Here is a 25,917-nt window from a genome sequence, read left to right on the forward strand (position 1 = left end):
GTCCACGGTGGCAATAAATTCGCTTCTGCAATTGTTTCATCACAGCTCTTATACCATACTAGCATCCTCGACCCCGTCCCCTGCTCGGGCTCAACTTTTCTAGCACGCGCGACAGCCGTGTTCTCCACGTGCCACTGCCCTCGGCGCGCATCCTCTTTCGACACGACTCCGGCCTCACGCAGCATTGTACCGCCAACTACATTACCACCGACACGCGATCCATCATGTCGCGACCAGGCCTGCCCGAGCGCCGAAACCCAATGCTCGAGGAAGAGCGCGCTCCTGGTCGTACGTCGCCCGCGCGCAACGGAACACGAGAAGGCGCAAAGAGCAGATGCTAATACCTGTCGCGTACAGATGAGATCCTGGTAGAGCGCCGATGCCTTGGACAGACGGAGCTCAAGGTGAAGCCTGGCCAAGTTGGCACGAGCAATGCGACAAAGCAGGAGAACCTGGGCACGCTGGACTACGCGCATCTACGCGTTCCACTGCCCAAGGACTTGACCGGCAGCGGCATCTTTGCCAAAGGCGCAAACCGCAAATGGCCCGAGGCATACTTCTTGATGGTACGTGAAGACACAACGCAATGCGCGACATGCACGCGACAGGCGACATGCGACACGCGACACGGCAGCTAAAACTGCGCACAGCGACGATCCAGCGACGGCTTCATCAGCGCGACCGGCATGTTCAAGGCCGCATTCCCCTACGCCCAAGTCGAAGAGGAAACAAGCGAAAAGGATTACATCAAGAGCTTGGACGCAGCCTCGAGCGAAGAAGTGGCGGGTAATGTCTGGATCGACCCCGGAAGAGGTAAGTCATCAAATCCACATTCCTCATCTGTTTGCTATCCTCACACCTCTTACTCTCGCAGCACTCGACCTGTCCAAGGAATACGGCATCGAACTGTGGATCGCCGCACTTCTCGACCCGGAGCCTATCACGCACGGTACTAGCGATCCTAAGAAGGGCATCAAGTCTCCACCGCCATACAGCATGGAGAAGGGCATCGCGAACGGCGTTGGTCGCACACCGGAGAAGACGCCTGCGAAGGGTGGTCGCGCCGCAGCTCGATCGACAAGAGGCACGCGCGGCCTGCGCTCCGTGTCGCCAACACTCGAGAAGCCAAAGCCAGCAGGCCGCAAGGTTGCGAGCCCGGTCAAGAAGTCAACGCGCGGTCGCAAGGCCAAGTCGACCGAGGAAGATGACCCGGCCAAGGATGAAGAAGCGTCCGTGAACGGCGACAAGGAAGAGACCGTGAGAGTCGAGGTCGAGACCACCAAGGTACCCGACGAGAATGGCGAGGAGGTCATCGAAGAGACAAAGGTCCGTGTTACTGCGCCAGCGAATCACCCAGATCTGCCACCACCAAAGGACACCGATGCGATGCTGAAGCAAGCGCGCGAGATGGTGGAAGCAGCCAAAGAGGTTGACGGTGTTAAGAGCCGGAAGACGAAGAGAAAGGCGGATGAGCTTGTTGAAGAGACTGATGAGCTCAGTGAGGAGCTTAGACCGGCGAAGAGAATCCGACCAATTGAGGTTGAGCTACGAAAGGAGCGGATCAGGCGCAGAGCCCTCACTGGTATTGTAGCCAGCTTGGCGATTGGGTGAGTACATCAAGCAACGCAAAGACGTGGAGAACATACTGACATGTCGATAGAGCCCTTATACCCACCGTCATGACCGCCTTCGGCGCATGATCAGAGAGAGGCGGAGTTAGTTCGATATACACACCAGCAGAAAGAGAGAGGCGATGCTGTTCCTTCTGCGTCAGCGATACCACTGTATTCTTGGAGTTTTCGGCGATCTATATCGAGGTTGTGGACAAGACCCCGCTTGTACCCATGCTACTACAGCAGAAATCTTTCTTATCCAGGTGGTGGTAGTGCATAGCGATTGGGCCAGCACGCAACGGACGTGCCAGGCCATGAGATGGGTGGCGTGTAGCAAATTTGGGCTGTTTGGTCAAGAAGAAGAAGGACAACAGCTGGAGTCGGTAGTATGCGCTGAAAAGTCGGAGTAAGCTTAATGCAAGAATGTTCTGTCAAGTCGACTTCTCTGGAGATCGAACGATATTGACACCAGTCCTTACGATGCCCCAAGGCGAGCCGGAACGAGACGCTCTATTCCGCCCACAATACTGAGCAAGACCGCCAGCGTCGTGGGAGGCTCTCGATCGCAGCAACGCGATCTTGCACCGTTGTCTCTCTTCCCTGGTCTGGCTTCGGGCACAATGAAGAACAAAGTGCTATTTCTGATGGACTTTGCTCTTTCAAGCTAACAAAGGACTCGGTATCGCGCATTGTGGCGATTGTGCTATGGTATATAGTCTTCAGACGCCAGCAACTCCTATCGCCGGCCATTGACTTTGCACACCTCTGTCAAATTCCCATCACACTGCTGTACAGAAACACCACGATTGCTGCAGGACAGCCTGGGGACCACAACAATCATTACAATATCACTAACATATGCAAAGATTTCCGCTGCTCAGAATTCCTGTCGTTCCGAGGTGAGATCGAACCTACGATCGTTTGTGACCTTGACAATGAGATCAACCCTGTCTTCGTACCTCAGAACCTGTCGGATGAGGCTTATGCCAAAGCTGCGCCTGCCTTCCGCCTTGCTTTGAAGGCTCTTTTGACCGATGCTGCCATGAAGTATCTACCCACTATGGCTGACGGGGATATGTACAAGGCAACTTACAACGACAAGGGCCTTTGCAAGGGAGACAAAATCACATGGCAACAAGTGGACGAGATAGAGCAACAGCCGCCAGTCGTGGCGCCGAACGGAGAACGCTCTATTTGGTTCGTTCGAATCCTGAAGTACCCTAGTTCCACACATCCTCGAAGCGTCAATGACGAGATGCGTGAAAGGGCACGCGTCTTGATCGCTAACATGGCAAGTATGATTGACACCGAATTCACTGACTTTGATGGCGAAGATGATGCTCCAAACGGCCGATCAAGTGCATTCGAAGGGCCTTTACCAGCTCACCTCCATCAACATTTCCGCCGAGGCTTCCGTTCCATAAATCAAATCAACTTCAAGATGCTCCAAGATCTGGAAGACGTCTCACAACCCGAATACCACCAGCTCAAACTTGCGGCCACTTTGGTGCACGAATTCGCACACGCATTCCAGAAAGCTGTCAACGGCAAACGACGCGAAGAGGTGCTACTGCAAGAACTCGCCCATTGTAGAGGCTGGCTACGACTTCGTCAACGAGATCTTCGGAGGCATCGTCAATCTAAACAGCGCCTTGTTCGAAACTTGTGGCCGGAAGTGGACGAAGAAGAAGAATTTACCACCACGTTCCAAGATGAATGGCGCACCTGCCATCAAGATAGCAGTCCTACAGGAATGGCCCTCCCAAATCATCGCCGAGTCCTACGGCGAATGTGGTCGCAAAATTGGCCTTCGTTGCGGCTGGAGTGTCGCTGTGGCGCGCGTCAACGCACTCACGTCCTCGTACATGCAGAGCGTGTTCACAAATTCCTTTTGGCATGCCGGTAGGTACTCTGCAGCTGTCTTGACGGACCGCAGCTCGCCGTTCTGGTATATTGGTCATGAACGTCAAGTTGTGGAAGGTGAGTCGAGGTTGGTTCAGAAGGATTGGTCGCTGGGCGATCCGGTTATTCATAGGTATTATGGTGGAGGTATGGTGGCTGCATCGCAGTGGAGGCCGCGGGGCCAGGAGCAGGAGGATCTGGATATTCTTGGGGATGCGATGATTATGCGTCCAACACGGAGGATGGTGGGTCGCAAGCGGCGTGAGGATAAATAAGTTGGCCATTCGCAAGCGTCTTGTTGAGACTGCGGGTTTGATAGGATCCAAGTGAGTTGCCTGGACCACAGCAGTCTTTACTGTACGTGCTGTCGTCTGGGTCGTACACGGTATCCGCCATAGCTAAGGTCTTTGGTGATCTCAACTCTTTGTAGACATGTCAAACTCACGACGTGCCAGCTCCCAACTTCGACACACCTCTCCCTCTCTCTCCAACTCCTATGCTTCCATCAAACTTCCCCCATCCCACCCATCGCTCAGCATTATCACTGCAACAATAAGCACTACCACCCGTCACGCTTCCCCTACACTGTACCAACCACACCTTCTCCCCGGACCACGGCCCGACTCCCGATACCACCAAGCCGCACAACCACAAAGATTCAGAGCGAGTCATTGGCTCGCTATGGCTTCAGACTAGAGGATGGACTCCGAGAAACAACCACGACCACCACAGCATTGACGCAGTGACGACGCTCGTGGTCATTCAGCATAACGATACCCGGATGCGTCGTAGCCGAGTGTGGAATGCTGGTGGTGGGGAGGTTGCACAGCATACGGCATGCCGACTGTGCCGATGCTGCGCTGCGTGGCCGTGGTGCATTCCGAGGTTTTGGGCTGGTCACTGCTTTGGTTTCACAAGGCTGGTGCTACTGATCTGATTTAATTTGGAGGATCTGGGTGCAGTGTGAAGCGTCATGGTAAGAAGTGGTAGAAGACTATTGCAATAAGGCATCATTTGACTCTTCGAAGTCGAGTCTGTTTCGATTTGTAATCACATCGACAAAGTGGCGATGGAGGATGTTTGCAGCAAATGCACCCGAAGTGCTCATTGAAGGCCGTCTACAGTACCTCTATAGCAGGACCATGAGTCCTGACCGAAAAGTGGTACCACGCATGTCGCCATGTCACTGGCCAAATCTCCCTTATGTGTAGTTTGTCCATGATATCATGCATCTCTCAATGCCTTCTCTTGACCACTTTATGCGTGCTGCTGGATGGCAGTCTCGAGCGCCTTTGGGTTGGCACCGACAACGGTCTCGATTGGCTCCTTGCTGTCACCCTTGAAGAGGAAGAAGGTTGGCATGGCGCGGACAGAGAGCTCCTGTGCGACCTCTGGGACCTCGTCGACGTCGACCTTGTAGAAGCGGACGTTGGGGTATGTGTCGGAGAACCTGTCCAATGCATTAGCGCATGCTCGCCACATCTCTCGGAACTGTCTGTGGTACTCACTTGACAACCTGTGGCGCAATGACCTTGCATGGACCGCACCATGTCGCGAAGCAGTCAATGACCATCAAAGTATCCTTGTCCTCTCTCGCCTTGTCGTAGTCGGCCTTGCTGCCCAAGACGTGAACGCCCTCCTTGCCCATGGTTGCTGAGAAGTATCGGTTGGTGGTCGCGAGGATGGGTTGGTATGTGTCTTGTGTTCGAAGAGTGGTGGGTCTGAAGCTGCGTGCGCTGGTAAGTAGTGTTCGTCGGAAAGCTGCAGACATGTAGGTCTACGGCGGCGAGGAGGGGTATATGTAGAGGGGGACTGTAGGTATTTGAGATGTCGGCTTTATAATGAGGATGCAAGGGAGACGCTTCTAGCTGCAAAATTAGGTGATCAACTCGGGGGCAACAAGCCGAGCTTGGCCGCTTGCGGGCCGAGTCAATGCCGTTGGTGTTGCTGCGCTCTGCGTGGATGCTTTGGGTAAAGAGACAGCGACGTACCTTGTGGATTGGGTATGTGATCGGGTGTGGAATCTTTGCTGGTGGCATGAGTAATTGAAATGTTTACGCAGCAGATAGACGCAGGGCTGGGTTGCAGGGAAGCGGGATGATGCCACTTTGATGACGACACAAATTGCCCCTCGCTGCACGTACTCGGCTTTTGTGTGAGTGGGTCTTCTTGCTTCATTCACTTCGCAACAGCATGCAGGTCATCGATCACATGTCAGACCCAGATCGGAGAAGATTTCATAGCCAAAACTGGGCTTTTGGCCCAAGGAGCTTCTCACTTGCTGCGGCCGCCGTTGTGGTTTGGGCAACTTACGAGCCATTGACTCGATGAAGCGACAACATGAGAGGATCGATGCGAACAGACTAGTCAGGGATCAGCACATGAACTTGAGAGGATTCGCTCGACATGATCTATCTACGTCTACAGCGTATCAAAATAGCCCGTCCGCCGCCACTAACGAGTTCCGCAAGCAGATTCCTGGCTGTCCATTGGGAGACAACCCTTCCGATGTCAGAAGTCACATTGTAAGGTCACAGCACTGTCTATGCGCTACGCTTCAGGAAAGTCGCGTCCAAGGGCTCTCGACAAAAAAGGTGGCCGCTGCACAATCACAGACTGGCCTCTTGTAAGCGGCGACCAATATACCGCAGCGTAGCAAGCGCCGTAAACATGGAAGCGGGAGCGTTACACGACGCGCCTCTCTACGAAATTGCTTAGGCCGACGGTGCTTAGATCCTTTCGCACACGCTATAATCACTGTCGCTACTTGAAGCACGGCGGCCACCTATTTTGTCAGGGGCCCTCGGTCGCGAAGATCAAACAAAACTCACCTCCGATCGCCCCTTACTCTTCGATGGCCTTGCGGACCACAAAGCCATCTGCCGCCTCGTAGCTATCGATGTCCGGAAGTGCGATCCAAATGACCTCGTGCTGCTCCTGCGCCTCCGTCGACTCCTCCTCATCGTCATGCATCTTCTCATCTTCATCCTGATCCTCTTCGCCCCGCTCTACCTCCTCAACCTTGACCCTCATCGGCAACTTCACCACATCTTCGCACAAGCCTTTGCATCGCAGTCCAAGTTTCTGCAGATCCTCCTTCCCTCGAGAAACCTGCATCGACCAGATATGAGCGTAATCTGGGTGGGAGGCCAGTACCGATCGCAACGCTGCGAGCTTGTGTGGCTGCAGGCGTTTGAGCCAGAGATCCGTCATGATCGAATTGACGAAGCAGAACGTGTTGCCGCCCCAGAAGACTGGAAAAGCTCCGTTACGGATTTGACGGTTCGTGAGGAGTAGTGCTGGTTCGCGGGGTTTGTGGTCTTGGTATTTGCCGAAGTCCTGATCGTTGGGGTCGACGAGTGCGAACTGGTAGATCTGGTTGCGGAGCTCGGGTGGGAGCTCTAGGAGGCCCATCGCTGTTGGGATTGGGGTTTGGGAGTCTAAGATGTAATGGGTCCCTTGTTGCTGCTGCAGAGGAGCCTGCCTGATTGCTGTTTGGACTGTCGTGAATGTTCAGGTAGCGACGACTGGACGGAGGACCTTGGGGACAGATGCGGGAGACGAAGAAAAGAAAGCGAGGCAACAGTTCAAATATGAAGTGATGATCAGCCCACAACAGGTAGTGAATTTGGAAAGGTCAATTGAAGAATGTTATTGTCCCCGAGCTTTCATTCACATCTGCCGTGTCGAATGCCTTGCCTGCGAGTTGAAAGCGGTTTGAATGGTCGAGAGAAATGTCTTCAACGTGTGATGTCAAGCCCAAGGCTCATGCTCAATGGGACTGACTTCGTAGATCTCCAGTTCAGCATGCCGGGATTTCTGGCCATGACGTTTGACCATCAATTGACAGCGAAAGTGCCACACGCTTGGTAGCCGTAGGAGCGGATGACGTCTCACCCGGCCTGATCTAATGATGTTGACATTGCTCAGCTGCTCGGTTGTGCGATAGCAAATGCGCCAGATATCTTTTCGAGAATCCCTCGCTGTATTTCTATGGTGTCATTCGGGTTGACCATTGGGGCCTCGAACGTGATGACCTGCGTCGTATTCTCACGTAGCAAGTCTGTTGTCTCTCCAGTCCTCAGGCTTCAGGTGCTTTCCAGATGATCATGCTCAGATCATCATCGCCAGGCGTCATTCCCTCGCTGCCGGATATCCAATGCACTCTGGTCCATCTGGTTGTTTGCTCGTGTTTGAACACCACGTCCACAAGCTCCATCACAGTCGGCGGTCCATCGAGTGCGAGCTCACCATATGGAATCCGTCGACGAAGCTTGTAGTATCTGGCGTCTTCATCTCTAATCTCCACCCACAAGGAAACCTCGGGAGCGCAAGACTTCCACAAGCACATGTTTGAGAAGCTTGCACCTTGTCGTAGGCGGGCCAGAGCTGAAGTCGATATCTTAACTTCGATAAATTTTGCCCAGGGCAACGAACATGTCGAGCACCATGGATAACGTCCTACGGGATCACGGTCCTTGAGCAGTGGATTGAGCTCCATGCTCTCACAGCCATCGTCGTCGTCCAGAGGAGGTGTTGGCGGTGTGTACCAGAGCATCTCTTTGATCTGTGGCGAGTACTCGATGGTGGCATAGAACATCTTGTTGACTCATTTCGAGAGTAAGACCTCTCTCATTGGGAGATGAAGCAAGACTTGCTCGAGGAGTTCAGTGATGTTCAGGGCGCAGTGCGCGGCGGTGGTGTTCTGCGTCGTGTCGGAAGGTAGGCGGCTCGGTGGTACTGTTGCAGTAGCATGGTCGTCTTCGCACTTGTAGCCTCCAGGCATGGTCCGAGATGATTGTACTCCCATGTTGTTGTCGCCTCGCAGTGGTGGTTGCGATCGGAAGGCAGTATTGAGATACTTTCAAATGTCCGAGCTCCTTTGGTTTGGTGGCGCTTTTGACTCACCAGCCAGCGTTTGCAGTCTCACTTCTGGAACAGCTTCACTTCGAGCTTCCGGGACGGAACATACAGAACTGCAGTGACTGCGAACGCCATCTCGAAGCCAATGTCGCCTGTATGTACCGCAATGGGACCAGTATACCAGACTTGTGAGTATACGCTTCACTGTCAGATCTGCGAAAGATGGTGTGCTCCGCCACCACGACTGCCACAAAGGCCGCAGCCCAGTACCCAATGAGCCCAATAAAGTTCTCGAGGTTCGTGAAGAAGTTTGTCGCCGCCACAATTGATACTGGGATCACAATCGCAGTAATGACAATCGAAAACAGAGCTCGAGGAATGTTCACAAGCCACGGCATCAGCAGCTGGAAGTTCAACGTGATGCTGTACATCGTAGCCGAGATGTTACCCAGCAGTGTGAGCGACAAGATGACGACCAAGAACTTGCCGAAGCTCCCAGCTGGCTCGAGCATCGCGGCGAGGACACCGCCGACGGATCTGTTATTGTAGCCTTCCTGCCATGATGGAACATTTGGAACAGCACCACCGATGGCTGCACCGAGAACCATCAGAGGGACTGTAGGCAGGAACAGGCCGCAGTAAGTGTAGGCGAAGACCTTCGAGCTTCGAGTCTCGGGCGGGATGTAGATGGCGAAGTTCGACGCAAGGGCAGCCCATGGCACCAGAAAGCCAGCGATAAGAGCACCGAATGACAAAATGGTAGCTACTGATGGAGCTTCTGTCACAACTTGCTTGTGCAAATGCTTCCCACCACACCCGGTCGCAACAGTTATGGCGATCAAAGCCGGGATCCAGGCATAGCGCTGGTAGTGGTGCAGAACTCGCAAGCCGCAGAAAGAGACCGGAAGTGCTAGAACCCCGATGATTACGATCCCGACAGTGGGCGTCAGATCATCCTTCGTGACGGAGGACAGTGTCAAGCCTCCGACTACGCTATCGATGACACAAAAGCCCGTCAAGTCGCCAGATTGAGCAGGACCGGGATCGAGACTAGGTATTTGCCGAAGCTGAATCGAGCTTGAATCATCTGTCGCATACCAGTCCTCGGACGCAAGGTGGCCAGGTACGCTGTTGGGCCACAGCACAGCAGGCTGAGGAAGAGGATGACGAGAGAGGCATCTCGAAGACTGAGGCCGTAACTCAGGGTGCCGACCATGCCAGTCACGATTCTGTGAACAGTCAGTGGAGCCATATACTTAGAGAAGGGGTGAGTCACGGCAACATATTCGTGCTCAATGTGAACCATAATGTAAAGATGTTGAACACCCGCCGGTCAGTACGTTATTCGACAGGTACTGGCTGCACTCCAGCTTCTGCGATGCCAGTACGTGTCACAGTCTTGTTCCATAGCCTCTGACAGCTGGATGCCAGACTCTCGACGTCTCGGTCCTGTCTTTGTTGTTCATGTTCGAATGTCTTCCCAGCAGCTGTCACCATCGCACCTCCGAGCTGGGCAGTTGCGTGGTATGGAATGTCTTGCGGCGACAACGATAGAATATACAAGACGAGGTAGATGCCATTGCCATGATGAAGTCTAGACTCATATTCCTTAGCGGCATCGGGCAGTGGCAAGAAGAGGCGGATCGTCGTTGGCCGATTTTTCACAATGGCAAGCTTTCTCGGATCACCGGGCCGAGAGCTCTTTGTCCGTCGCCGGATCGACTGCTTGGTGTGACAGAACAGGACTGTACAGAATGAATGCCAAGCACGGCAGAATTCACTAGTACAAGTTGTATGATCCATGTGGCTCTTTACAGCGAAGAACAGGAGGAATCAAAGTCAGACATTACCTGCAAAACGCTTATCCCGAATCCTCCCGCCCCATGCGTGCAATTGCCTCATCAATGCTCCTTCCCATACCCGTTCACCTTCCCATTGACATGACCATTGACTTTCACATGTCCATTCGTCTCAGCGTGTCCATTCGGCATCGTCTCCTTGTAGATGATTGTCCCTGAATATGTGCTCGTGTTGGCGTCGCTCCGGTCATGTCTCACTCGGGATTCTGGCTTCATGATGCTAAGTGGATTGATCAATCCTTTTGTGCTGTACCGACTGAGGTCGGTGGAATCTGGTCTGTGACCGCACTCTGATGCATGATCTAGTCCGCGAGTGCATGAGAACCCCAGCATACTGTATTCCTTGCGCGCGCTATACTTTCCAAAAGAACGGAACTGCCTTGACGGCGGAGATGCTGTCCTGGTCGTATAGCTTTTGTGATGCTTCTGATGTCGAACGTGACCGGGCTACGTCAGGCGCTGCGCGTATCGTCAGACAATTTCCAAATCCACTAGCAGTGCGTCAACTTACCCTAGTTCATCCGGCCATACGGCGGGTTGTTCTGGTCCCACGCCACCTCCTGCACCCACACAGTCTCCTTGTGTGGGCCATCCTTCAGGCAGAGCTTCCATGCATTGCCAGCACGCTCGTTCAGATAGCTGAGAATGTCCTTCGGGCCGCACTCGTACCACTGCGCTTGTCCGATACCGATCTTGCCACAACGCTCGAAGGAGAAGCGCTTGGCATAGATCTCAGCGGACTCACAGTCGATGAAGGCGCCGACGGCGATCGGGTAGGTCTTCGCGCCCTCGAGGTCAGAGTTTGGACCTGGTCCATTGTACTCTTCGACGAGATGCTGGATCACGTAGATCTTGTCGGGTTGTGCGTAGGCGTTGTTGGTCTGGCTTTTGGCGATGAAAAGAGGCTGGACGAAGCCGTCGTTCTTGTTGCCGGAGGGGCTCTTCTTGGTGGGACTATATTGGGTCAGTGTTGGCTCGAGTGTGTTGCTGTGGTGGTGTTGACTCACCCGATGCCTACCATCGTGGTCTGTAGTAAGCTTAGTGCGAAGGTGGATGAAGGGCTGGCGCCATGTGGTCGAGTGATTCGCTGTAGAGGTTGGTAAGTAGGAGTGCGAGGTGGTCGAGTGGTGTGTTGCGGAAACTGAAGAGTCGAAGAGTAGAGTAGTCGATAGAAATTGGTTATATAGATGCGCAGACGTGCGTGGCTGTTCATTCACTCAACTTGTGGAGTAAGCTCCCGATGCCGAATGCGACCATTTGCTACCTTCAATGGCCGGCTATTGGCCCGGTCTTAGATCCTACCTGGAGTTTGCTCGTCCATTGAGACGTTGATGCATGTGGACTGAGAGTCCATGGATTCAGTGAATGAACCGTGTCTCTCGCGGATTGTCTCAAGCCGCCGAAGCCTACACACTATTGTCGTACCTTCTCGGCAACTCTGTACGTGTAACTCATGTATCTGAGCATCGAGTAGGTCGTTCAACACCATGGCCAGCCGGGCGTTTGCAGTATGTCGAAGAAGCGAGGCTTGAGTAATTTTGCTTTCCCGTCGAGATTCATCGCCAGAGTTGCACTGCTGCTCCAGACATTTCGCTCGCTTATGCTTGTGGAAGGCTTTCAGAAGTTTACAGACTTTGTCTGTACTTGACCCATCTCAACATCCGCACCATCTTTCGTAAGCGATGCTGGCTGGCGTCGACTAGGCTGGTGCCCACTGGACCTGTTGCATATCCAGCTCCGAAGCACTTGTATGTAGCGCACAACCACGAAGACTACAATACATGCAGCTAAGATTGCGAAGCAGTATCCAGTCACTGATCCGGCACCATTTGCTCTGCATTGGCATTAGTGATGCTCGACTGTCAAGGTTACGAGTACTTACGGATTGAGAAAGTCGTAGACATATATGCCTTCCGTATCGTGAGTAAGATATGCCAAACCGAGATAGCATGCTAAGAGTAAGATCAGAGCAGGGAGATTGATCCATGGATGTGGAGTTGATCGCGGCAATATGACCTCGAGGAAGGCCAAGCCGGAGTTCATGGCGTGCTGAGAAATGTTGGACCATGTGCTGAACTGCGAGACGAAGGCTTCCTCTGACAAGACGGCCCAGTAAACCGCTAGGGATGGAGAATCAGTTCCTGATAAACAGCTTGGTAAAGGATCACTTACCTGTCACGATGAAGGGGAAGACGGTCACAGTGGCGTAGAAGACGCCATGCAGCCACTTCATCCATGCCGGCCACGACTGAAGCCACGCTCTGCTCCCCAAAGCGTATGAGATGGTATGTGCCGTCGCGAAGGCGAAGTAGAATGCCAGGCCCCAGTATCCGAGGACCGTGAAGTAGCTGAAAGACTGCTGGACCTGCTCGTCTTGTCCATTGCCAAGACGGTATGCTATCTGGTAGAAGAGCACTACGAAGGCGTAGATACTGAAGAGGGCTCGTATACTGGCCAGCACCAGTGATGGCAGCGCCCACGATCTGCAGAGGCCTTCAACATATCCATCGGTCGTTGATGAAGTGTAGGAGTTTTGGATGGAACGAGCAACCCGGGTAGCCATGGCGGTAGTAACCGGGTGGTGGTCAAGGATTAGCTGGCCGGGTAAATGGTACGAGGGTACACGTGTGATAGTATCCTCTTCGTCCTTCTTTCACTCTCTTCCATCACCTTGACATGTTATGATCGAATGCAGAAAGATATGGGCACGACACGAATCTTTCGGAGTCCTGTCCTCAACGGGCTGACTAGCTGACGAAGCCTTTTTGCGCCCGCAAATCTGTTTCTTCGCATGCGATATTGCCGAGACATGACTACGGCAATACCATTACCGCCATCCCTGCCACGCAAACGACCTCACCACTCAAATGTACGACATCTTCTTTACGACACCAAGGTCAGGCTTATCGTGGATGCCCGCACTTGACAGCATGGAACGAAAAAGTCCAATCACGTGAGTGTCATGAAGTTTACAGACCGACGTATGGTTAAGCGTAACGACCGACGGGCGCTAGCCATCCACCGTAGCGACGTGTGAGCTTGCGAACACTCGAGCGTAGGTGGTGGCGTCAGCGAGGAGGGAGTGGAGCTCTATCACCAGCCCTCAACTAGCCTTGGCGCCCGCTCTGATCGGTCAACTTTCAAGTTTTAGGGTCACGTGACCTACCGCACTGTGCCTCACGGCGAACTCGCAAACATATACTCGTCGCTAACGCCTATGTCGTCGTATAATAAGCACTGTACGTCGGGTAGTGGTAGCGTGGATTGCACGCTACTTTGCAGTCTAGAAGGGTTGGTAGAGAGCTCCACTCCGCTACGCTTACCTTTGGAGGTTCACAACCGCCAACAGCACATTTTACACAAGTTTCTATTTGACTCTCAAGGTAAGCGTAGCTCACGCACTCTCTTGACGATCTCTTGACCTCACAAGCTCAAGCCTCTCTTCAGACGCGACCACCTCGTAACGACGAATCGCCCACCGACCATGGAGATCGATTCCACCCTCCACAGTGATCATTGGAGGATCAATGGACTTCCTGGCTCTCTTTCGCTTCGGCTCTTCGTTTTCCTCTTCCTCGCGTTGATCCTCGTCCTGATCTTCTGCTGGAGCTCTTACAACAACAGACGCCCCACGCTTACTTGAGCCTGCAGCTGGTGCAGCAGCTTTCTGTTGGCTGACGGGTGCTTTGCCGGTGCGGGTAGCCTTGTTAGCAGCCTCTGAGCCAGTATCTTTGTTACCGTGGACGGACTGGCTTCTGGTAGTTCGATTCGTTGCTGGCTTCGCAGATTCACTGGTGGGAATGGCTTTCACTGAACTCGTCTTGACTGGTTTCGCTGGAATCGGGCCAATCGGCTCGCCTTCTTCTTCGTCATCGTCTTCAACAGTGGCTTGTATTATTTTCTTGCCGCCTTTGGACTCTTCTGCATCGTCGTCGACAAAGGAGTCATCGTTGCGGGTGGCAGTCTTTCTTGCCCTCAACTTGGGCTTGGGATTGGGGTCAGCCTTGGGCGTGGACACAAGCTCAGCTGGGTTGTGTTTCTTCACAGGCTCCACAGGGCTGATCTCTTGATTCCTGGTCTCGCTCGTCTCTCCCATGGCTGCTGGTTCGGGACCGTGGAGAGTTGTTTCACTTGGTTCGCGCTTCCTTCGGTCGGGCGCGAGAGGATGGCTGAGTGAGCGTTTTGCATCATGATGCTCCTGGAGAGTCCGACCCCTGGATGTACCCGTAGTCTCGTCCACACTCGTGCGGATTACGCCATCGATCACTCGTGGTGGTGGTTTTGGCTTCGGCTTCTCGTCACTCGGATTCTTCCTCTTTGGACGTGGGACAGGTCCATCGTGCAAACCATGGACGTTCGGGAGAGGCTTTTCGTTTCGGGTCATTGTCACTGTGGTCCTTGTCTGTGCGATGCTCGCACTTCCTCTCGGGTTGAAAGACAGGGTCATATATAGAGACAGTGCTTGCCAAGCCAACGCAAATACTCCATCTAGCCATTGTCTGAGAGCGATTGCCAGGACTCCCAAACAAAGCTCCCACCAACTACTTCCGACGACAAACATTGTTGCAGTACACGAAGTGTTGCTGGAAGCAGGTTGCCAAGACACTTGCTAGTCATGCAACACGAACCCGAGGACGACCTGAGACAGGCTGGTCTGAAGTCCTGGATCTTAGTGCAACTGATGGCGGGCTGTACGATGAGCTTATGTTACTCTTGTGTTGTCAATCATCTTGAAAGGTTGAGAGACAGTAATATATGCATCATCTTTCCGATTCTCGGCCTCGCCAGTCCTGCACGGCTTGCAGGAAGGAAAAGTTCCCGCAAGACTTGGCACAAGACGCCGGACATGGCCAGTTGATCCCCCCTTTGGTGCAAGCGACGTGGCTGTCTTGACAGCGAGGTGCAGTGTTCGTTGATCCAGAGGGGCGCCTTGGGCTCGCAGCAGCTCAAATGTCTCAATACTGCTCGAAGACGCGGCCAAGCTGAGAATTGTGGGCCGCGGGAGTTTTGTTCTACTCTCTGTGCCGTCTGCATTGGCTTGAGGCGGATCATCAGGAATGTCTACTTCAGCCCTATGATCCAAGCACCATCTGACAAGATCAGGATATTCCACCACGTACCACAGCAATGGCCAGCTGTCGCCTCGGCTGTTGACGTCCCATCCATGAGCAACCAGGATCTCAAGCACTTCAACCGATGGCTCGAGAGGTTCATCGTTGATCATGATGTCTTTGGCTACCAGCTTTTTGATGTCGACACCCTGTTCGATCACATATCGAAGCACCTGAACTGCGCTCCTGGCCGCCGCCCGTCTGAGACCGCGCTGGACGACGTCCTGCACAGTGAAGCGAGAGCCAGATTGTGAGGCGACAGATATGGCTTGTTCCATCCGGAGCACGTCGTCAGTTTTGCAAGCTTCAGTACATAGCCTCATTGCGTTCGCAGGCGCCATTACCAAGAGAGCTGTAAAGAACGAGGAACGCCGGCGTACTTTACAATGCGACAGACTTAAGCTGTGAGACGATCGCAAGTAGTAGCATTCTGCGCCTCACTCGACCAGGTTTAGTTCGAAAAAATGGTTGTGTATGGACTTCTCCGATCATGTTCGCTGCACAATGCTCAGCGTTTTGTCGATGAGATTTGTGCATTCTCACTTGTTGGTGCGGGGAAGAGTGATGCGACAGCCAAGGCGCGGCAGGTGGGCGGCAGGTTCGTGACCTTTTTAAACGTCTCTCGAGGTCAGCTCAGCAGGTCAAGAATGTGTCAAAGTGTGCGCGGCTGCATCAATGGATGCGTCCTGGCCGTGAGAGAATCATCCCGCGCTCACGAGCTAAGGAGGAGACGGCATGGCATCAGGAGATCTTACGCCCTTTGCCCTGTTGTGACAGATTCTAGCACAATAGTGTTCAGTTCAGTAAACAACCTCGCACTTCAATGCGAAAGATGCTGCCACACCCCAGTTTCGGCCCTTCTTGATCCAGCTTCGGTCGTGGACTATCCCGAGGGCAGCCATGACAACAGCTTGTAATTGTCATCTATGGGCAGCGAGATCTGAGATACCGCCAGTCTTAGCCAATATGGGTCTATAGAAGCACAACTTCAGAGGCAAAGCGCTCGTCTGGGCCGTGACCGCCGCATCATGCCAAGCGTTCCTGCTTCTCGGTTACGACCAAGGTCTGTGTATGCGCTCATGAACAGACAAAAGTGACCTCGTTGATGATATGTAGGTGTGATGGCTGGTATCATCGGCGTCGATAACTCCTTCGGCCACTACTTCAATAGACCAGGTCCAGCAATGCAGGGTAATATTACAGCATTATACGACAGTGGTTGCGTAATCGGGTAAAGATAAAATGCTACTTCATGGGTGACAAATTTGGTCGAAGAAGCATGCTTTTCGCAGGAGGGACCATTATGATCCTCGGAGCTGCTATCCTCGGATCCTCGATCAATATTCCTCAGCTGATCGCTAGCCGTATTATAACCGGCATTGGCAACGGTATGAACTCCTCGACCGGGCTAGTCTATTTCTCGGAGTGCGCACTATCTTCCCATCGTGGAGGGTTGTTGACGCTCTAGGGAACGGTCATCATCTTTGGAGTGGTCATCGCCTATTAGTAGGTGGAAACCAGAGCTATAAGTGGGCGTCGATGCTGACAGACGACAGGCTGGATTATGGAACAAGTTTCTCTAACACCACTTTCTAATAGCGGTTTCCTTTCGCATTTCAAGCAGTGTTCGCTATACTCCTAATCCTCTAGATGATCCGCTTGCTAGAAACACCTCGGTGGCTTGTCTAGCATGACCGATATGAAGAAGCTGCCCAAGTCGCTACAGCCCTGGAGGACAAGGATGCTGACGACGTGGAGATCGAAAGGATGATACTTGACATCCGTTTTGGTCTTGAGGAGGAGGCCAAAGGTGGACCATTTCGATTCAAGGAACTATTCAGTTGGGGCGAGGTCCAAGATCTGCGAAGACTGATTATCACAATCTCGGTCCAACTGTTTTAGCAGTTCACGGTGTGTAAGACAATGGCTGATCGCCCTGGCTCGTACGACACTCTTGTTAACACTCTTTCTTTCTAGGGATCGCACATAATCAACTATTACGGCAAGCAGTATTAGTGCTCCGGTAGTGAAACAAGTACCAACGTCGATTAGGACCGGTCATCTTCTAGCAGAACATGCGTCTAGATCGTAATACCTCACTCATCGTCGGTGGAGCAGCCCAAAGCACCTACCTCGTCGGGTCCGCTATCCTAATTCCCCTCATAAATCGCTTTGGACGTCGCGCGCTCCTCTTGGCCTGCAGCTCCGGGCTCTGCCTATGCCTGGTCATGGTCTCTATCCTGCTCTCGCTAGGTACAGACAACGGAGCATTTGGAGCCACTCCTTCATATTCATCTATCGACTGATCATTGGCATCGGATGGCTACCGGTGCCCTGGTTTTATCAGTCCGAGATCAATACGACTCGCATACGAACGAGGACGTAGGCCATTGCGTCAGGATGGAACTGGATGGCTGTCTTCGCCGTTGTCAAGATCACGCCAATTGCGTTTGGTTCGTACTATCGTTGATACAAGTATGTGAGCAACCGCTGACTGATGCATGTAGCCAATGTCCAATGGCGAACGTTCATCGTATATGCAGTACTCATCGCTGCGTTTATTCCAGTCGTGTATTTCTTTTCCTCGGAAACGAAAGGCATCGAACTGGAGGACATCCCACTGCTGTTTGCCAAAGGTGGCATCACTGGCGGTGTGGCATCGTCAAAGGGAGGCAGAACCGTTGTACAATCTTCCATCAACGAGAAGATCGAGGTCGATCATCAGCGGATGGAAAGAGTCGAAACGTGAATTAGGCGCATGCTGATCATCGATATGGGGTACGGTGCTTGTGGTTCGGAGGGCTCTGTCGAACAAGCCACCCGTTGGTCACATCCATGGGCCTGATATGTGCTGTGGCATCGCAATGAAGAATCGCAGATGGTACTGGTGTACCACTTACACACTCGGTGACCGACAAAGAATTGGAATGCTACATAACGTGTTGAATACCCACTACATGCTCAGCGACCCAATCACAAATGCGTTACCGGGGGTTGTACAAGAAGTGCAATTGTAAAAACGAAGAGCCTCAATGATGGATGCCTCCGTAAGCCCCCCGATACGAGATGCTGCTATCTGAAGCTCGATTTCCATGGAGTTGAGCACAACCACTGTGGCCGGATGACTGGCCTCTGTAGCATCCGCTGCATACTTATGCTATTCTTTTGGACATAAAGGTCGGGACGATTTGGACCCTGCTTCACCAAATTAGCTAGCAACTTGATCTTTATAGACCTAGTATCTCTTTTTAACCTTACCGTCGCTAACATTATAATAAAGCCTTAATATTTACTATATAGGCTATTCTAAGGTAGTTATTACTATCTAGCGTAGTAATTAGCGTATCTACTACCCTTACCGTCGACTCGCGCCTACGCTATACCGGTCCTTACTACTTAGGACTATAAGCTTATCTAATTCTTACTCTATCGATAGCAACTAGACCTTACTAGTAGTAGCCAAGTTACTACTTAACGATTACCGAGGCTTATATACTACTATTTACGTATATAAAATAATACGTTAGTAGGCCTTTATTCTTATTAAAGTAAGCGTAGGGCTTGCCCCGGAGCGATATTACTACCTCCTTACAAAAGTCGCCCTCTTATAAAAAGAATAGCTATTTCTAAGTACTAGTATTAATAGTATATATATCTTCTATATACCTCCTTCGGAGGTATACGTCCGACCTAGTAAAGGTAGAGGCTAGAATACCTTAGGGATCTACTCTCTCCCCTATTCTGTTTCTAATATTTATGTCTAATCTAATCTCCCTACTTACCTCTCCGTAAACCTTAGTATTAGGATTCGTAGACGACATAAATATTCTAGCCTAGTTAGACTCGATAGAGGAGAACTATCGCCTCCTTAAAGATAGGTATAAGAAATGCGAGGAGTAGGTAAAGAAGTATAGTGCCCGGTTCGCCCCTAAAAACTACTAGCTTATATACTTTAGTAAAGCGAGAACGTACTATAATATAAAGACGGCGGTAAGAATCTAAGGCTACGAGACTAAGCTATTAGCAGAGCTACGAGTACTAGGGATCTAGCTCGACCCGAAGCTAAGCTAGAACGTATAGGTTAAGAAAGCCTAGAGTCGAGCGCAAGTTAACGAAGCCTCGATAAAGAGGCTTACGGCGTCTATATAGAGAGCAATATTCGATAAGGTAAGGGTAATATATAAGGCGATCGTCAAACTAGCTATATTATACGGGGTATAGATTGAGGGTATAGGAGGCGTAGGTAAGCCGATCCCGAAACGGATAGAGCAACCCCTAAACAGGACATAGGTAGGCAACCTACGTAGAATACTAGGGGTATATAAGATAACGTTAATAAGTACGGTAGAAATAGAGACGGGAATACCGCTAATCGGCTAATATATCCGGGGAATAAGAATTTAATACGCGGTAAAGATGATAGATTACCTAGTATAAACTACGATCTAGGAGGTAAAGAATAAGATAGAAAGCCGCTACCGGAGAGGGGCCGGATATAGGACAAGTCAAAAAGAGGACGACCTTACTACCTTTACGGCCGTATAGATAAGTACCGAATAGCTAGTACGAAAAGAGGAGGAGCGTAGGACTCGCTAGGCCGGCGGGAGTAAGGCTAAGACCTAAAGTCTAGCGGAATAGATAGCGAGCTACCTATAGGAGTAGGACTAGAAAAGGAAGTCCCCTAAGATAATAGGTCCGATAGTACTCCGAGCCTTCTAGAGACATAATTACTATCTATATAGGGACCTGATAAGGACCAAAGTAAGTATAGCGATCTAAATTAGGTCCGAGTATATTAGATTAAGGGCCTACCTATTTAGGAGACGCGTACTAGATATCTAAAGCCTAGCCTACTAGTATAGCTACCTATCGTAGAACCTAGAATATATACTACTACGGTGCCCGTAGTAGGCGAGTAGTAGGGGAAATTAGAGGCACTAAGCGGAGAGGAGAGACTATAAGTCAATTACTAGGGACAAAGGTAATATTCGCCGAATCTCTCGGTAGATACTATAGTAGGGATACCTCTAGTAGTTTAGCCTAGCTAGCGAGATAGAGGAGTAGATAGATAAGAGGCGGAAGCTAGAGGGGTTGTAGATAGGGTAGTTATTAGGGCAGGTCTATAATACTAGCGTACCCTTAATAAGGGAAATCTAAGACGAGAACGAGGGGGAAAAGATAAGCCGGAAAGAGGAGGGGTTTTTACTAATACGGTTTCCCCTCTATATATACAAAAACAAGATAGTATAGCTATATAGGCTAGAGGGTACTTTAATAGCTTAATAAGATATCTATCTATATACCTCCTTTATTCTTAAGTTATTTATTCTTAAGTTATTTATTCTATAAACCGTAGTAATATTAACCTATTACCTTATTACCCTATTACCCTATTATCTACTACTATATATACCTCGACTTCTTTAGATTAGCGTAAGTACCTCTAGCGATAGCCTATTATATAGTCTACTAACTATACGCTCGCTAATTATCCGTAACCTCTAGCTACTAGTAATTACGCTAGCTCCTAGGTAGGACTCCGAATTCGTCGTTAAGCTCTTAGTTAGTATATAGTTACTACTAAGGTCGCTTACGGGTACTCGTATACTATATAACGGCTATTTTGTTATTAGTAAAGGCGGTATTTATCTAACGCGATATTACGACTATAGCCTAAATACCGGTATTATCTATAGGTAATATAATACCTAGGGGTAGTATATAATTAGGTCGTGTCGGCGGCTAATAACTAGCTTACTTAAGCTTCTTCTAAAGAGCTACTCCTAATATAACGTCCTATTCTTTACGAGTAAGGCGAGCCTTATTATTAAGCTAGTTCTACTACTAGTTCTAAACGTATCGAGTATACTCTTCTAGATTCTAATTATAAGGGCGCGCGTACTATAGGGTCCGAGAGAGATAGTTATTATTCTACGAAGCTACGAAAGAGGAGCGCGAGGCGCGGCGAAGTTATAAAGTAAAGCTAAGCCGCGCTAACCCGATACGGAAGGTCCGCGGTTTAGCCGGGCCGACGTAGCTATAGTAGGGGGTCGCGGGCTGCCCGTAATAGTACCCCCCTTCCTAAAACACGCCTCAGTCCTCTAAGCGTTATCTACCTTATAAGGCTACTTACCTATCGAGCTCTATAATCGCGCGAACGCCTAATCATCCTCTAGTACCCTATCGTCATCCGATAACATCGCATTCGCTCTATTAAGACTATCCTCGACCGGCTTCCTTCGAGAAATATGTTGCCTAGTTAGCTAGCTTACCCTAGACCTAAGTCTATCTTCGGCTAGTACTCGCGTATAATCCTTATAACTAAAGTTAGGTATTATTATAGGCTCTATAGGCTCTACTCGAGTATCGAATATATACGGAGCAGATTCTATTAGAGGTAAGGCTCGAGTCGACTTATTCGTAACGGTGTCTCTATTAATCCTAATCGTATTAAGTCCGAGTACCTTAGCGTCTAGCGGTAATTAGTTAGATAGAGCTACGAAACTTATAGGCGTAGACAACTCCGGCCGGTTATAGTAAAAGTCTATAATAGCGGCGGCTACTCTCGTAAATAGGTCCTTAGTAGGTTACTAAGTTTTACTATCCTCTATATCCTAATATCCGACCTATCGTACCTTATACTATATATCGACCTTACGCTTATGCCCCTTCTTCACCTTCCTAGCACGCTTCCTCGTATATATATCTAAGATCTTATCTACCTCGTACTCGATCGCCGCGGGTACTACTATAATGTCGGCCTTAGTATTAGCTTCCGTCATATTAGGAACTATAACTACGGGTAGCGGCGGTATAAGGTACTGTCCCTCTAGCGGCGGTAGGTCCGTATTATCGGCGCGCTATAATAGCGACGTATAGAAATAGTTATCGAGTCTAGCTAACGTATCGGAGAGCTTTAGCTTATAGGAGAGCTTCGAGTGTGTAACTTTTACGATCTAGTATAGTCTAGTATATCGTCGATCTAGTTTCTTAGAAGGGCGTGTCGTACGGATATTCTTCGTACTAAGGAATACCTAATCGCCTACCTTATAGTCGGGCGAGATACGGCGATATCGGTTAGCGGCCTTAGCTTATAAGGCTTAGGACATTCTTATGTTCTCTTAGAGGAACTAATGTAGCTCGTAAAGGCGTCGGGCGAATACTTCGGCGGATTTGCTATCGAGTCGCTAAAGAGTCGTTATCTAGCGGCGATCTCCGCCTACCTACAAGTCGATACGTTCCGTAAACTCGGGGTTATATCTAAGGTTTACGTAGAAAGGTAAGACACCGGTAGTCTCTAATACGTAGTTATTAATAGCAAACTAAGCTAGGTATAGCTATTTAGCCTAGTCGCTCTATACCTTATTAACGTAGACGCGTAAGTACTGTTCTATATTCTAATTAGTACGCTTAGACTAACCGTTCGTCTCGGGGTGATATAGTGAACTTAGCTTACGTTAAATCCGTAGTATCTTATATAGCTACTTCTAGAAAATTGCGATGAACTGTTTCCCTCTATTAGAGGTAATCGTATCTAGGAGCCTACGTCGACTAAATACGTACTTTAAGAACAGGCGCGCTATATTCTTCGCCGTTATAGCTCTAATAGGAATAAGTTCTACTTCTTTCGTTAGGCGGTCCGTAACGGTTATAATGTTACTATAAGTCATACCGTCGAGTTCGCTATCTAGCAAGTCTACTATAAAGTCGACTAATATATAGCGCTAAGGTCGTTCTAGTATAGAAAGTGGATGTAATAATCTAGGTGGCTAGGTATATAGAGATTTCGTCGTACGGTATACTCGGCAATTTACGGTATATCTACGTACTAATCTTACTAAGCTAGGCTAGTAAAACTCACGTACTACGAGCTTATATATACGGGCTCTACTAGGATAGCCAACTACTAGTGCGTCGTAGTTCATCTTTACTATTCGAGTCCGTAGCTTCTAGTTATCCGGTACCTATAAGCTCTAGTCGCCGTACTAATTACGGACGTAGAGTATATCTCCTTACACCTCGTAGTATACTAGGTATACCTTCGCCTTTTAAAGAAGTAACTGGATTGCGTTACCTTTCTATAGCATCTTGATTACTACCTTAAGCTCCTAGTCTACGGCGTACGCTATTACTATTCGATACTCGAGTTTAGCTTCGTAATTAGTCTCTATTATAGGCTTCGATACGGTAGTAGCTTCTACCGGTATAGCGGCTTCGGCTAGTATAAATTCTGTTGCTTCTAGGTTTAGTAGAGTTTCCGTCTCTTTAGTAACATCTTCTACGGTTACGCGTATAGAGTCGATCTTAAGGAATCGCTTAGGCGGTAGTAACGTCTAGTACTAATACTAATTACGCGGATCGTCTACCCCCTACGAAAGGTCCTAGCTACGTCTCGTTAGACTGTCTAGCTTTATACCTTAAATACCGGGCCTATAGACGATACGGAAGTTGAACTAAGAGAGGAACTTAGCCTACCTCGCCTAACGTCGATTAAGCTACTTCGTTATTATAAAGTACTCTAGGTTCTTATAATCTATAAACACTTTGACCGGTTCGATAGTATTATTATCTACTTCGTAGGCTAATTTAGGCCTCTACTCTTTAAACGCCTTAATAATAGCTAATAGCTCCTTATCGTAGATCTTATAGTTATACTCTTATAGACTTAACTTCTTAGAGTAGAACGCTACCGGGTATAGGACGCCTTCTTCGTTATATTAGGAGAGGACGCTAGTATTAACGAAATCCGAGGAGTCCGTCTTAACGACTGTCTATCTCCCTAGTACGTAATATACTAATATACCCGCTTTGCTAAATACTACCTTTAATACGTCAAACGCCTTCTAGTACTCTAGTGTCTAATCGATTCTTCTATTCTTATAGTTACTAGGGCTATCGGACTTGGTCAAGTTAGTTAGCGGCGATATAAGTCGCGAGAACGCTTCGATAAACCGTCTATAGAAGTTGACAAAGCCTAGGAACGCTTATATATCCTTTAGGTTAGTTAGAGTCTCCTAGCTTTAGATATATTCTAGCTTATCGGGGTCTATTTCAATGCCTTCTAGCGTAATGATTAGGCCTAGGTATTTGACTCTCTACTAATAGAATTCGTATTTATTAATATCTACGGTCAACCCGGTATCGCGTAGTTTTATTAAAACCTTCGTTACGTACTCGATATACTCTTCGAGTATGTCGCTAAATATTAGTACATTATCTAGGTATACCGACACGAAGTCGTTAAGGTGTTCCTATAGTATACTATTGATATATAACTGAAACGATGCCGGGCCGTTATATAGACTAAACGGTAAGACGAGACATTCGTATACTCCGTACCGCGTAGCGAACGCTATTAGCCATTTATACCCCTCGGCAATACGAAGCTTATTAAAGGCTACGACGATGTCTAGCTTCGTAAAGTACCTCTTACTATATATCCTATTAAGGGTTTCCTAGATCAAAGGTATAGGGTATCTATTCTTAATAGTTATTATATTTAGCCCTCGATAGTTAATATATACTCGGAGCCCTCCTCCTAGCTTACGTACTACTAGAAGAGGAGCTAGGGACTAGCTTGTCTTCTAACTAGCCTTACGGACTTTCCCTTCGCTCTCTTAGTAACCTATTTCTTGACTACTTTATTCTCTTACGGTACAAGCCTATAGGGCTTACGGTAAGGAGGCTCTTATAGGCCGTCGGGCTTAATATAGATTTTATAGTTAATGCCCGGCCTATAAGGCGCGAGCCCTTTATAGTCTTTAGCTAAGAACGCGTCTATAATATAATAGTACTCGGGCGGAAGCTTCTCCTTCGGGTTGTAGTTAAATTGCTTATTTAGGAACTAATTAAGGTCGTTAGCTAACATTACGCTTAGCTTTAACTCGCCGTTACTATCCGTTTCGCTAGACTCGTTACTAGTAGGCAGAATATAGAAGCACTCGGCCCTAGGCCGGTACGTATACATCTCCTAAGCGTAACGACTAACGCCTTAATAGTCTACTTTCTTATCGTCGTCTATATATAAGGACGAGACGTTCAACTCCGCCCCTCCTACCGTAAATCCTAGCGACTCCCTAGTAAAGGGCTCTAGTCCGTATTTCGTACGTTACCGGTATTAGTAGTTTAGGGACTAAACTGTTATCGAAGTCTTCCTACGAAGACAGTGACTAAAGTAGTAGTCTAATCTAAGGGCTACTTCGCCGGCTTCCTAGAAGATGTTAGGGTTATACTAGCTTAACTAAGGTAGGCCGAGGACGATCTCGTATTCGAGGTTAGTTACGTAGTATATCATTTGCTCGTAATAATAACCGCTAATAATAACGTCGACTAAGGCTACGTATATAATACGCCTAGTACTCGCCTTCCTATTACCTAGTATTAAGTTCTTACTCTAAACTAGGGGTATTAGAGGGATGTTATGTTTACGTATATATTTCTAATCGAGAAAGAGAGAGGTTAAAGCAGAATCTAGTAGGCCTCGTACCTTTCTATTTTGTATTATTATAGGCAGTACTATATAAGGGTATATATCCGGTAACTATAGTTCTAATATATAGGCCGATATCT

At 49.5% G+C, this 25,917-nt stretch overlaps 14 protein-coding genes across 14 annotated transcripts; 6 read left to right on the forward strand and 8 right to left on the reverse strand.

Moving 5' to 3' along the window:
* Positions 1 to 101: 101 nt before the first annotated feature.
* CLAFUR5_11581 (uncharacterized protein) lies at positions 102 to 638 on the forward strand (the record flags this gene model as incomplete). Its single annotated transcript, XM_047910729.1, has 2 exons — positions 102 to 288; positions 358 to 638. Coding segments are annotated over 2 exons (468 nt in total), but the record flags the coding sequence as incomplete, so codon positions are not given.
* A 48-nt stretch (positions 639 to 686) lies between these two features.
* CLAFUR5_11582 (uncharacterized protein) lies at positions 687 to 1,700 on the forward strand (the record flags this gene model as incomplete). The annotated part of the gene is made up of 3 exons (XM_047910730.1): positions 687 to 813; positions 875 to 1,607; positions 1,661 to 1,700. The coding sequence occupies 3 exons, from the start codon at positions 687 to 689 to the stop codon at positions 1,698 to 1,700; spliced, it is 900 nt and encodes a 299-aa protein (XP_047765466.1).
* Positions 1,701 to 2,673: 973 nt separating this feature from the next.
* On the forward strand, positions 2,674 to 3,790 carry CLAFUR5_11583 (uncharacterized protein; the record flags this gene model as incomplete). The annotated part of the gene is given in 2 exon segments (XM_047910731.1): positions 2,674 to 3,177; positions 3,191 to 3,790. The coding sequence occupies 2 exon segments, from the start codon at positions 2,674 to 2,676 to the stop codon at positions 3,788 to 3,790; spliced, it is 1,104 nt and encodes a 367-aa protein (XP_047765465.1).
* Positions 3,791 to 4,772: 982 nt separating this feature from the next.
* Positions 4,773 to 5,163, reverse strand: CLAFUR5_11584 (Thioredoxin; the record flags this gene model as incomplete). The annotated part of the gene is made up of 2 exons (XM_047910732.1): positions 4,773 to 4,965; positions 5,024 to 5,163. The coding sequence occupies 2 exons, from the start codon at positions 5,161 to 5,163 to the stop codon at positions 4,773 to 4,775; spliced, it is 333 nt and encodes a 110-aa protein (XP_047765468.1).
* Positions 5,164 to 6,359: 1,196 nt separating this feature from the next.
* On the reverse strand, positions 6,360 to 6,929 carry CLAFUR5_11585 (uncharacterized protein; the record flags this gene model as incomplete). Its single annotated transcript, XM_047910733.1, has 1 exon — positions 6,360 to 6,929. The coding sequence occupies one exon, from the start codon at positions 6,927 to 6,929 to the stop codon at positions 6,360 to 6,362; it is 570 nt and encodes a 189-aa protein (XP_047765467.1).
* Positions 6,930 to 7,596: 667 nt separating this feature from the next.
* On the reverse strand, positions 7,597 to 8,115 carry CLAFUR5_11586 (uncharacterized protein; the record flags this gene model as incomplete). The annotated part of the gene is made up of 1 exon (XM_047910734.1): positions 7,597 to 8,115. The coding sequence occupies one exon, from the start codon at positions 8,113 to 8,115 to the stop codon at positions 7,597 to 7,599; it is 519 nt and encodes a 172-aa protein (XP_047765470.1).
* A 343-nt stretch (positions 8,116 to 8,458) lies between these two features.
* On the reverse strand, positions 8,459 to 9,684 carry CLAFUR5_11587 (Purine-cytosine permease fcyB; the record flags this gene model as incomplete). Its single annotated transcript, XM_047910735.1, has 2 exons — positions 8,459 to 9,607; positions 9,655 to 9,684. 2 exons carry the CDS (start codon positions 9,682 to 9,684, stop codon positions 8,459 to 8,461), a joined length of 1,179 nt encoding a protein of 392 aa, XP_047765469.1.
* Positions 9,685 to 10,749: 1,065 nt separating this feature from the next.
* Positions 10,750 to 11,450, reverse strand: CLAFUR5_11588 (uncharacterized protein; the record flags this gene model as incomplete). The annotated part of the gene is made up of 2 exons (XM_047910736.1): positions 10,750 to 11,191; positions 11,245 to 11,450. 2 exons carry the CDS (start codon positions 11,448 to 11,450, stop codon positions 10,750 to 10,752), a joined length of 648 nt encoding a protein of 215 aa, XP_047765462.1.
* Positions 11,451 to 11,854: 404 nt separating this feature from the next.
* Positions 11,855 to 12,800, reverse strand: CLAFUR5_11589 (uncharacterized protein; the record flags this gene model as incomplete). Its single annotated transcript, XM_047910737.1, has 3 exons — positions 11,855 to 12,071; positions 12,120 to 12,357; positions 12,410 to 12,800. The coding sequence occupies 3 exons, from the start codon at positions 12,798 to 12,800 to the stop codon at positions 11,855 to 11,857; spliced, it is 846 nt and encodes a 281-aa protein (XP_047765461.1).
* An 831-nt stretch (positions 12,801 to 13,631) lies between these two features.
* Positions 13,632 to 14,621, reverse strand: CLAFUR5_11590 (uncharacterized protein; the record flags this gene model as incomplete). The annotated part of the gene is made up of 1 exon (XM_047910738.1): positions 13,632 to 14,621. The coding sequence occupies one exon, from the start codon at positions 14,619 to 14,621 to the stop codon at positions 13,632 to 13,634; it is 990 nt and encodes a 329-aa protein (XP_047765051.1).
* A 318-nt stretch (positions 14,622 to 14,939) lies between these two features.
* CLAFUR5_11591 (uncharacterized protein) lies at positions 14,940 to 15,689 on the reverse strand (the record flags this gene model as incomplete). Its single annotated transcript, XM_047910739.1, has 1 exon — positions 14,940 to 15,689. One exon carries the CDS (start codon positions 15,687 to 15,689, stop codon positions 14,940 to 14,942), a length of 750 nt encoding a protein of 249 aa, XP_047765052.1.
* A 123-nt stretch (positions 15,690 to 15,812) lies between these two features.
* CLAFUR5_11592 (uncharacterized protein) lies at positions 15,813 to 16,265 on the forward strand (the record flags this gene model as incomplete). The annotated part of the gene is made up of 1 exon (XM_047910740.1): positions 15,813 to 16,265. The coding sequence occupies one exon, from the start codon at positions 15,813 to 15,815 to the stop codon at positions 16,263 to 16,265; it is 453 nt and encodes a 150-aa protein (XP_047765049.1).
* Positions 16,266 to 16,600: 335 nt separating this feature from the next.
* Positions 16,601 to 17,250, forward strand: CLAFUR5_11593 (uncharacterized protein; the record flags this gene model as incomplete). The annotated part of the gene is made up of 2 exons (XM_047910741.1): positions 16,601 to 16,736; positions 17,075 to 17,250. The coding sequence occupies 2 exons, from the start codon at positions 16,601 to 16,603 to the stop codon at positions 17,248 to 17,250; spliced, it is 312 nt and encodes a 103-aa protein (XP_047765050.1).
* A 508-nt stretch (positions 17,251 to 17,758) lies between these two features.
* On the forward strand, positions 17,759 to 18,097 carry CLAFUR5_11594 (uncharacterized protein; the record flags this gene model as incomplete). Its single annotated transcript, XM_047910742.1, has 2 exons — positions 17,759 to 17,801; positions 17,856 to 18,097. The coding sequence occupies 2 exons, from the start codon at positions 17,759 to 17,761 to the stop codon at positions 18,095 to 18,097; spliced, it is 285 nt and encodes a 94-aa protein (XP_047765055.1).
* Positions 18,098 to 25,917: the final 7,820 nt, after the last annotated feature.

Source organism: Fulvia fulva, chromosome 8 (genome assembly GCF_020509005.1).
Source record: "Fulvia fulva chromosome 8, complete sequence".
Lineage (NCBI taxonomy): Eukaryota > Fungi > Ascomycota > Dothideomycetes > Mycosphaerellales > Mycosphaerellaceae > Fulvia > Fulvia fulva.